The 10,696-nt window shown below is 57.4% G+C and overlaps 4 protein-coding genes across 4 annotated transcripts; 3 read left to right on the top strand and 1 right to left on the bottom strand.

Moving 5' to 3' along the window:
- GGS23DRAFT_565794 (uncharacterized protein) lies at positions 1-1,061 on the bottom strand. Its single transcript, XM_051516241.1, has 2 exons — positions 614-1,061; positions 1-483 (listed from the first exon to the last, which is right to left on the bottom strand). The coding sequence occupies exons 1-2, from the start codon at positions 804-806 to the stop codon at positions 323-325; spliced, it is 354 nt and encodes a 117-aa protein (XP_051372587.1). The 5' UTR covers positions 807-1,061; the 3' UTR covers positions 1-322.
- Positions 1,062-1,978: 917 nt separating this feature from the next.
- Positions 1,979-5,066, top strand: GGS23DRAFT_518105 (kinase-like protein). The gene is made up of 9 exons (XM_051514618.1): positions 1,979-2,628; positions 2,707-2,828; positions 2,894-3,308; positions 3,376-3,666; positions 3,726-3,802; positions 3,887-3,933; positions 3,989-4,040; positions 4,184-4,300; positions 4,447-5,066. The coding sequence occupies exons 1-9, from the start codon at positions 2,253-2,255 to the stop codon at positions 4,816-4,818; spliced, it is 1,869 nt and encodes a 622-aa protein (XP_051372586.1). The 5' UTR covers positions 1,979-2,252; the 3' UTR covers positions 4,819-5,066.
- A 1,770-nt stretch (positions 5,067-6,836) lies between these two features.
- On the top strand, positions 6,837-7,998 carry GGS23DRAFT_518039 (uncharacterized protein). Its single transcript, XM_051514617.1, has 3 exons — positions 6,837-7,242; positions 7,309-7,702; positions 7,767-7,998. The coding sequence occupies exons 1-3, from the start codon at positions 7,167-7,169 to the stop codon at positions 7,798-7,800; spliced, it is 504 nt and encodes a 167-aa protein (XP_051372585.1). The 5' UTR covers positions 6,837-7,166; the 3' UTR covers positions 7,801-7,998.
- A 1,218-nt stretch (positions 7,999-9,216) lies between these two features.
- Positions 9,217-10,587, top strand: GGS23DRAFT_596369 (uncharacterized protein; the record flags this gene model as incomplete). The annotated part of the gene is made up of 5 exons (XM_051518467.1): positions 9,217-9,369; positions 9,425-9,855; positions 9,937-10,155; positions 10,260-10,429; positions 10,541-10,587. 5 exons carry the CDS (start codon positions 9,217-9,219, stop codon positions 10,585-10,587), a joined length of 1,020 nt encoding a protein of 339 aa, XP_051372584.1.
- Between the last annotated feature and the right edge of the window lie 109 nt (positions 10,588-10,696).

Raw genomic sequence — 10,696 nt, 5'->3', positions numbered from 1 at the left:
CCCCGTTGACATAAGAGCGCCTATTGCGTTCAGGGTGCCTGTGTTATACCTATGGGTTTGGTCCATTCCATCTGCCCCCCTGGCCTTCTTTCTCTAGTTGGCCTCAGCGGAAAGTTGGATAGCGTCCAGCTTCGTCACTTCGCAGCCGAGACTCTTACATCACCTTCTGCGTAAACTAGACTGCCATATACTATTGTCGCAAGACTTAAATGTTAAGAGAGTCTTCGAACAAGAACTCTATAAGTCTTAGTTTATGTTGTAATACAGGATAGCAACTGGAGTTGCGCGACTCTCCTACAGTATTTCCGAGACGACCGGCCCCTTACAAGTTGCCCTTAACCTTACCCTCGACCTCACCGACCGCGCCCTTGGCCTTCCCTTTGAGCGCCTCGGCCTCCCCCTTCACCGTTCCCCGGATCTCCTCGGCCGTGCCTTTCACCTTGTCCGATTCCGCCTCGCCCCTGACTTTGGATGCGAGATTTTCTGCTCGATCGTCGGAATTAGCATGCTGCGCTTTACTTCACTCGAGACCGACAGCCGTTCAAGAGGCAAGCAAGAATTCGGGCGTCGGAGCTGACAAGTAACAAGGATGTGCAGAATCCTGGGCGCTTACCACCAGCGTTGATGCCGTCCACTAACTTATCCGAGACCTTGCGATCGACCGATTTCAACGTATCCCTGGCGACTTCTGCGACGGACTTCTGGGCAGGGGTGCCGATACTGAATTGGCGGGTAGTCGGGGCTATTGCCGCGGCGCGGGAGATCAGAGAGACCTGATGGACCGCCGTCTTGGTGAGGAAAGACATGGCGGCGATGATGAATGTTGGTATGCTTTGGTGTCTGGTTGCTGCTGCTTCACACAAGCTGAGACTGTTTCCCCCCTTTCGTCTTTTCTCCGTGTATTATGGTATTGGCGAAGAAGAAGGATTTGCGGCTTGCGAAGACGGGGAGAAGTATTAGAGAGGAGAGGCGAGCCAGCCGGCAGGATGACGGGATGGCAGAGAGACGAACGTGATATAGAGGTGACGAAATACTGGTAGAGGCGAATGTTGAGTTGAATCATCGAGCAATGATGGCTAGTGATGTCACCATTACTACATAGCATCTCTGCCTCTTTCCTGGCCCGTCGAATCAGATCCGTGGGCGACTCACGACCGCGTCCCAAAAGGGAAGTTGTCGACATTGTGGGGTTTGGCGTACCTGCCTAACGGTACCTCTTAGGTGGGCGGGTACGTATCTAGATACGTAGTGGGTACCTATATATAACCGCTGAGTCCTTCACGACTTAGAGTACCGACCTGGGTAGCCTGCTTGACGTACCTAAGGTGCCGTGACGTCTTGGACTAATCCCCTTGACTAAACCCCCCCTTCTCGCTTTACTCATCAGCTTTAGATACTTATCTGGGTATCTTCAGCGATGTTAATGGCGTTCGTACCCGTAGCCTACTATTCCATCAGACCTTGCTGGCACGGCACATGCCATACCTCCAGGGGGAGTTGGGCTTCCCATACATGCCTACACTTACCCACATGCCTTAGGTACCTAGGTAGGTACCTCAGCAATTCGGCACAAGAACACCCTTGGCAACAGTCAAGGCCGTGTATCACGTGACCGCGGGCCCATACCTTATCGCCATAGAACCGAAGCGGGTTCTCATGGGTAGGTATCTCAGCGAGATAAAGAACTGCTCAGACATTTCGTCTCGCTTGGGGAGTCGTGGCATTGTACGCATTACTAGTGTCGCTCATCACGAAAGACGAAAGGCGTCCACTTCGCGTTGTGGCACCGCCCTCAAGCCCTAGTACCGCATCCGGGGGTTGAGCCACGAGGTTCGGCTGCTGCGGTAAGAAAGAGCCCATTACCCCCCCATGAGCGGCATCCGAAGGGGAACCAGCCATCAGAAGAGGACCTAACCCACATACCGCCGTTGGTAGCCTTTAGGTCCTGGCGGTAACAAAAGGCGCCGTGGCCTTGAGAAAGCCAATGCCTTGGTTCAAAGACCCCACTGCCGATAACGGCATGTATGGCCATTCCGTCTAGCTATTAGACAGATGACGGCGCCGTCTAGCGTTGGCAGCCTAGGATCAGCTCCGTACTACTCCTCCACACACGTAACACACAGAGAATATACAGATATCTGCACCGACACACCCTACCCGTTCGTTGGAAGCCGACCAGCCCGCCTTGACGCCATCTCGATCGGCACCGGCCAAGTAAGACGTATCCGAGAGCACGAGCTCTAGAAGCGGCAATGAATTTGAATATGAAAATGGACGAAATAATGGAAAAGTATCGCGAGCCGCGAAATTTCGAAGAAGAAAGCCAGTTAGCTGCACTCCAGTTTGATGTCTACCGCAGAAAAGGCGATAATCCTGCCTGGGATACCGAGAAGGTCTATTCCACCGCCCCTCTTTGGCTCAACGTACGCCTCCCCATGGCGGGACCAAATGCTCTTTTCGATAACGTTGAGCCAGCAGAGGTATTTTGGGTCAAAGGCGCGAATAATCATGCAAACCTAAACAGGAATTCCCACCTCATGTATCCCGCTTCGGAGAGATTGTATTCGGCTAGGGAATACTTCGAAGATGAATTCTTTAGCTTTCAGAAGCCGTTGGGATACGGAGGCCGTATGTTGCCCCCTCGTCTCTCATCCCCTGTCTTCTACGTGCTCCCGTCGTGCTTTCGCTAACCTTTGAGCGCGCCAGTTGGATTGGCCCTTCACTTTAGATACATGGCGCAATCGCGTACGCCTAAGGATGTCGTGGTGAAACTGTCGTTGTCTGGCTGGTACTCGGACAGCATCCTCAGAGAGGCAAAGGCGACGAGAGTAGGCAACACCCCCTCCACCCCCAAAGTCTCCTCGTTGAACGCAGTAGCTCACCACTAGCTTAGAAAATGTTCAGGGCGGCGCACTGCATTCAGATGATACACCCGCAAGATGTACGCCGAGCCGAACCGGATGTGCGCCCGATAAAGCCTCGTCCCGATGACTCTTCCGATGAGTCCAACTCGAGCGGAGACGAGAGTGTCAGCGAGCAGCATAGGCCACTAGTGCGTGTGCCCAGAAGATTCCAGGACACATACACCAAGAAGTTGAAAGACTACCGGTATCAGAAGCGTGTTGAACGGTGGAAGGCGAGGCAAAATAGAGATCTGAGCCAAGTGAAGGATTACATGCTGCTGGAATATGTCGAGGGTGGTAACCTGCAGAGGCTGATCGGGAGGCTGAGGGCTAAGTCGAGACCTGAGGTGACCGACGGGGTCGTGGCCTTGCCCAATAGAGTCCTTTGGGAGATCTGGCTCTGCTGTGAGTGTAAATTTCGCCTAGAAGATAGGCACTCCCCGACGACGTAGCGAGATTCTAACCGGCACAGTGGTACGAGCCTGCGTGGCGATGAAATACCCTCCTCGAAAGTTCCATCCGGGCCGACCTAAACCGCCTCGTCCACCTATGGGGGTAGGCGTTTCCGAAGCTGAGATTATGAGTTCGGAGACGCTCAGGAGAGACCCGGCCAACATCAAGTATCTCCTGGATATGTCCATGTACCGGACAGCGCTCTCCTTTTACGAGTCCGCGCCGGCAGATTTGATCGAGGGTGTGCCCCCCGAAAACAAGAGGTGGCGAGCCAAGAACATCGTGCATTTCGACATAGACCCGACCAACAGTAAGGGCCATAGGGTGGCGACCGGGGTTCGTGGGACGATGCGCTAACAGGATATCCAGTCTTTATAGCCTCCTCGGAACCTAGGAGAGGCACGGGTGTATCGGCACGAGAACATCTTCTTGTCCCTAGGCTTAAGGTATGTTAGGCGTATTGACCCGTTCGCCTACCCCTACCCAAAGCAAGAGGCGGCCTAGAAGTTGACCAGAAAAACTCGTACTAGCTTGCGGACTTTGGAATAGCAACAAATATCAAAACCCACAAACGCAAGTAAGTCTTACGCGCCCTGCTCGGTGGTTGGTACAAAACGCTGACGGTCGCGAAGCGAATACTATTACTACCAGCGCTGGACGGGCAAGTCTAACTTTCTCGCACCCGTACGTTCCAACCCCTGCCCTCTTCCCTTGTTCTCTTGCCCTTTCTCTCTCTCCTCTCTCCTCTTTCTCACCCCGCGAGATCCGAGATTCGCAAATGTGCATACCCAAGGGACAGCCGGACTAACATAGTCGAAAACGCGTAGGAGCAATTCTGCGCAGAATGGAACAATGTCCAGCCGGTACGCGACGGGATCGATGTGGGGGAAGGCTTCATGGCGGGGAACTACGGATCGGCGACGAACATATGGGGCATCGCACTGGTGAGTGAACAACAACCGTATACGGACCGTGATCCCGTCCCCCCTTTCCCGCTCTCCTGCTCTCCCTTCCCCTTTGGGATCCCTCCTCCCCTTTTCGTAGCAACGGCGGGCTGACGCGAGGGCGGGGGAGGATGAATGACGTGCAGACGATGTGGGTGATCATCACGCAGATGAACCCGCCGCAACCGCCGCAGCCGCAGGTGCCGTATGGCATAGATGTGCCGTCCACGTTGTATGGCGTCGACGATGCGGTAGACAAAGCGGCGCCGGGAGTGGCCGTATCGTACTGCGCGCTGCTGCTAGACGAGGATGGCGGCTTCGACCGCGTCGACCCGGAACTGCGCCGCGTCATTTACGAGTGCATGTACCACCGCCCTACCGACCGCCCCCGCGTCGAGGACCTCCTCGAGCAGGCCCTCCGCGGCGTCCAGAAGAGCTTCCCCGGCGAGGACGACGACACCATCCGCGCCTGGGTTAACGAGTTCTTCTACGACGCCCCGACCGGCCCCGACGCCTAGTGCGCCACCCCACCGCCCCGACTAACATGGCCTGAGAACCCCCACAGGAGTCGCGGGGTTGGAACTGCTGCCATGTCCCTCTTTTGCTTCTGCTCCACCACCAGAATATCTCATTCGGGTTATTTTTGTCATGGCTATTTCCCCCGTTGGGCCAGAGTTATTCTCTCATCGGGCTTTGTGAGCCTTACTGCTGGCTTGGAAAGAGGGAGTTTTTTTTGTCTCATCTGGAGTTGGCTTGTCGCCTTGGATCCGGCGGAGCATGTAGATGATGTAAGATATCAGAGATCGCTTCAGGCATGTGTTTGTAGATCAATATAGGTAGATTTTGCCTGCCAGCTGGGTCGAAGCGGGTGCGCCCTCTCCCTCCCCTTTCTTTCCGTCCCCACAGACGCCGTGCGACGACCCGCGCGGGCCGACAGCGCGAACTAAAGCGTGGGCGGTATTTCCCTCAGACGTCGACAGGCGCACGCATATTTTCTCCGCTAGGTATACCAGATGAAAAGGTCTCCTGGAGATCGCTCGTGTCGATCCAAGGACTGGAGCGCGGGGAGGAGACAGAACAAGCGAGAGGCGAGGGAGGAAAGAGTTCTGCGCCAGGGTAAAGTCCTACGAAGACGACGGGCGGCCGAGCGGTTTACTTGGGGACGTGGCTCTGCCCGCGGTGGCGCGAGCCGACCACGCCGTCGCCGTCGGAACAAGACTTATCCCCGGCACCTCTGCTTGTACATACCTAGGTTACGCAAGTAGGGTGCACATCTACGTGCCGTCCGTCCGTTCTCAGGTAAGCTGACGGGAGACGCGCGAGATCCCCCCCCCCCCCCCCCCCCCCTTCCCCAAATTAGGCCCCTCAATACGCGTAGTCTCACGGCGAGACCCGCCGGCGCCCAGGGACACAGTCCCAGGACGGCTGCTGCGGCGACGGGCAGGCGCGCGCACGCGAGAGAGCCTGTCCCTGGAGGCGCCCGGTGGGCGTCTTCGCATCGGCAGAACGAATCAGCCTGGGCCTGCGTTTGCGCCGCGGCGCTGCTCGGAATGATAGGTACGCCGCGCGCGAGCTTCTCGGGTGCACAAGAACGCTGCGCAGTGCGTACGCGGCAGCGGCGGGCTTGCTTGCGCCCCGGCGCCCTAGCTGCGTGGAGTGCAGGAGGCTGACGTTGGCGATGCGCTGCGCTGCGCTGCTCCGCGCCGTGCAGGGGAATGGGGGCGGAGGCGGAGCGTGGCGGGGGGGGGTCAGGCTGGGTGAGAAGACGAAGGGGTACCTATTGCAAAAACCGTCTTTTCCCTCATGTAGATACCTAGGTAGATATGGGCTTCCGTAAAGGGGGCGCGTGGCTTGGTATCTGACCTCCCCCTCCCCTTTCGTCCTCGTGGCGTTTGGCTATACGTACGACCGTGACGCTTCCGCGGGCTGAAGGGGGCTGACAGAGAGTCCCCCTCCCCTCCCCCCCTCCCATAGCACCGTTTCTCTCGGCTGCGAGTCGCTTTTCTTCCGGCGACGCGTCGTCAGCTCGACCAATTCGAGCTGGGGGAGCGGCGGCGCTAGAAGTCGATCATGAGGCTCGCTGCGTCCCACGGACGCGGTTCATGGCGGAATGACGTGGAGGCCAGATGGAGAAGCTGGGCCGGGCGCGCTTCTCACCGGCGGCCGCGTCATACAGAATTGCGTGTTCTCTCTCTCTCTCTCTCTCGGCCATAGTCTGATTACTGATTCAGCCCAGATCCTCTGGCCTCCACGACGGCTTCTGTGGCTCCATCGCCTGCGATTCAGTAAGTTCTTAGCTCATGGCCGTCCCGATATATGGCGCTACGGGGCGGAATCCCTCTCAGCCTAGGCGATTCCTCAGCGGATTTCATCATGATCGCCCGTACTAATTGAGGTTCGCTCGACGAAGATCTTGCCTTGTCTTCGGGAGTTGCTGATGGGCGCTGTCTGGAGTTGACTTGTTCGTACGGGAATGATCTGCAAGTCGCCGATCGCGGCCCGGGTTCGCCATCCTGTGAAGATCCTGTAAGGGCAGAACTACTACGCCCTCCTTACCACCATTGTGTACACCTCCCATAAGCTATGCTGGCGTCTCTACATGATTTAGCTACGAGGGTGATGATACCGAAGCGTTGCATACAAGTAGGGTATAATCTGATACGTAGGCGATCCGTACCCGAGGTCCTGGGATACCTATATAAGTCAGCTCAGTCGTCTTCTTTCATCGACTCACTCTCCAGGGCCACAGTTCCATTCGTTTAAGGACACAACAGCGTACGATATCCTGGATCGCCGACCTTCCAGCTAGCTGACCTCGATTCAAAACCTTAGATCTATAGCACACCGAATACCTACCACATCCAGAATGAAGATATCGACATCCCTGGTTTCCGCAGTTCTCGGTCTCTGCCTGACGGGTGCTCAGGCCCATTTCCCCTGGCGTACGTAGCTGCGACGCATACAACCAGCTGGGAGAGGTCGGGTAGAATCTGACGATAACATCACAGAGAACGGTCAGCCCTCTTTGCCTTCGGTCCCTTCGGGATTCCCTACTTGGGAGCACCCTACCCCTCCCCACCCCACGGGCACCGGCGCCTGGGCACCCGGCCCGCACAAGCCGTTCCCGACCGGCTTTTCTCACTCTTGGCGGACCAACTTCCCGATCCCGACGGGATTCCCTCGTTTCCCTTTCCCGCCGGACTTCCCGCACAGCTTCGGCTCCCACGGCGCCCCCGGCGGTTCCCCCACCATCACTGGCACCGGCAGCTTCGCTCGCCCGACCGGCTTCCCCTGGGCGCTGCCCCACAAGAGCTGTGCCGCCGACGCCGACTGTGCGGACCTGGAGTGCCCTGTTGTTGTACCCAACGAGGGGTCGCACTGCGTGCAGGCCCGCGTGGGCAAGTGCGTTCTCCCCCCCAGACCTAAAAGATCCCCTGCGCTCGAGAAGCTAACTGGCCGCTGCTAGGTTCTGCGCCTGTTTTGCGCACGGCACGGATTGAGCTCGTAGCAAGCCATGACGGCGGGTTCGCGGGGCGGACGGCCCGAGGTCCTCGCATGGAGGCGAAGCTGCGAGAGAGGAACAGGCTCCCGGACGCGTTCCTTTATATTGCCGATAGGGATGGCCTGGCTTGGCTGGTTTGTGTGTAAATTCATTAATACCATGTTGCTTTTAGACGTCGGAACCGCTCAGGTTATGCCGACCCCCCAAGAGCGATGGCTGCATTCGATTTGGCATACACCAGACTGGGCTGGAAACATAGAGATAGGTTAGAAGGTTCGGTAGAAGACGCCAGCTCTACTTTGAACCCTTCTGTACTGTACCTGTGCTTCGGCGATCTCTACCGAATAAATTGGGCATGCTGACCTGCCGGGTTTGAGGATTGAGACGCGATATTCTCGGCATCCATAGGTGACCCATGCGGTAGTGATGCCCGGGACCGACAATACTTGCACAGAATTAACCGACTTCGGTGGCAAGCAAGGGGCCAAAGTGTTGCACGTTTCATGCTAAGACTTATATAATATTTTCGTCCTGCCGAGCGGCAAATCCGGGCCATTGGCTGTCCTGGTGATATCGAGGGGGCAGCTATTTGACCAAGCGGATTTGTGCCCCTGGTACACCCACCACCTAGAATACGGCCCGAGTATCGGCCGTGCCTGGATCCCGAGGGGTTCCTCGTCATCGTGGTGCAATTATTTTGCTAGAAGTTACTTTGTTCAGGGGCTTCAATGGCTTAGGTCTAGACCGCTAGGAGCCGCTATGCAACCCTCCTTTTCTCGGCTCCCCATAATATACCTACCTGCCATAGTTTTGTAGTTAAACCTAAGGGGAGACTCAAAGGGACTCGTAGTAATACTAGAAAATATCCGCGTATCCAGGAGATGTAGCGTACTAGAGCGTATCCAATTCCTCAGACACGGCCAAGTCGACTAGTTCTATTTTCGCCAATGCTGATAAAGGGCGTAGTTTCGCTTGATTGGCCCGGCTTTTCTTCGACCCCATGGGGTTGCATGGAGGCTATAATCGCCCACTCTGGTTAATGTTGGTCTCTGCCCGGCCAGAAAGCATATGAGTTGAAAGAAAGGGCTAACGCCCGCCGATAATTGGTCGGACTGTCAAGATGAAGCCGATCTGTCAGCATCTGCCAACCCTGATTTGCAGAGAAGCGCCGTCGTCTTCTGCAGTCAAGGTCTTGTGTGCTCTTGGGGACCAGGCCCCGTCAGATTGCCACTTGGAAAAGGCCGCGGCGTCTTGTTTTTGCGATGGACAAGATAGCGAACCTGGAGGTTTACCGGTAATCGGGCTCCGAAGAGGGATAAAACAGACAATATCGCGCAAACTCGAACCGTGTCGCCCCTCGTGTTCTGTATTCTACCCTAATTTCATAGCGATCGCAAGATCGTGAACCGAAAGGATGCACCTGACTTCGCTCGCGGCGCTGGCGTTTGCCGTGCCCGCAAATGCGCTGATTCGGTTCTCGTGCTCCCAACTTGTGGTAGATCGCATCGACCCCCTGGTGAACCCGGGTATGGCGCCGTCCCCCCATCTACACCAGATCATCGGCGGTGTAAGTAGCAGCTCGCGGCACTAGAGGGAGGTTGAACGGGGTTGACTTGATATAGAACTCGTTGAACGTGACGATGGACCCCACTAAGGACATGGCCGGCGAGTCCACCTGCACGACTTGCCAGTTTACCGAGGATACCTCCAACTACTGGACTGCCGTTCTCTTCTTCAGGGCCCGCAACGGCACCTATAAGCGTGTACCCATCCGGCCCAATATCGGGTTTGACGGCGCTGAGGGCGGCATGACGGTCTACTACATGCAGAATGGTTTGGCCGACTACCAGCAGCGATCCAAGGTCACGGCCTTCAAGCCCGGGTTCCGCATGCTAACCGGCGACGCGATGGCGCGCACCGTCGACAAGGCCAACAAGTACAAGCAGATCACCTACACCTGCTTGCAAGACATGTACACTCGCTTCCCCGAGACCAGGGACCTGCCCAACAAGCCGTGCCCGGCGGGCATCATGGCGAACATTCGGTTCCCGACGTAGGTTGACGCCACTCGTGAAATCGTGGAGGGGGGCTTGCGTCGGGTCGTCGTCGTCGTCATCGTCTAACGTGAGCACAGCTGCTGGGACGGCAAGAACCTCGACACCGCGGACCACATGGGCCACATGTCGTATCCGGCCAGCGGCACGTTCGACACACAGGGCCCGTGTCCCGAGTCGCACCCGGTGCCGGTGCCCCAGCTCATGTACGAGACGGCGTGGGACACGCGCCAGTTCAACGACCTGAGCGAGTGGCCCGAGGACGGATCGCAGCCCTTCGTCTGGAGCATGGGCGACCAGTAAGTAATGCCTACCTTGCTCCCCACCTACGTACGGCGGTGCCGCTTCGGGGAGAAGGGGCTCGGGGGTGCAGGCGGCCCCGCTGACGTGTCGACCCGCGCAGCACCGGCTACGGCAGCCACGGCGACTACCTGTTCGGCTGGAAGGACGACTCCCTGCAGAGGACGATGGACACGCCGTGCTACGTGACGTGCCCGACCCTGACGACGCAGTCGATCGCGGAGCAGAACAAGTGCAGGATCGGCCGCGCGGTCGAGGAGGACATCGACTCCTGTAAGTGACCCCTCCCGGAGGCGGCCGTCGTGGGCGGCGCGGGACATCCGCGAAGCGGCCGGTCTGGCGGTACGAGAGCGTAGGGAGGCTAACCAAAACTTGTCGGCGCAGGGCTACCCGCGATGCCGGGGGATCCGGAGATAAGCAAGACGTGGTGAATTCGGGCGCTGCGACACCAAAAATGTGTCGAGTCGGAAGCGGACGGAGGGGATAACTTGAGTAGCTAGCGGAGGGGGCGGGCGGGCACGTGCTCGGAGATAAATTTCG

Source organism: Durotheca rogersii, assembly GCF_024521655.1.
Source record: "Durotheca rogersii strain YMJ 92031201 chromosome Unknown GGS23scaffold_8, whole genome shotgun sequence".
Classification (NCBI taxonomy): Eukaryota; Fungi; Ascomycota; class Sordariomycetes; order Xylariales; family Xylariaceae; genus Durotheca; species Durotheca rogersii.
This window is presented reverse-complemented; position numbering and strand designations above follow the sequence as displayed.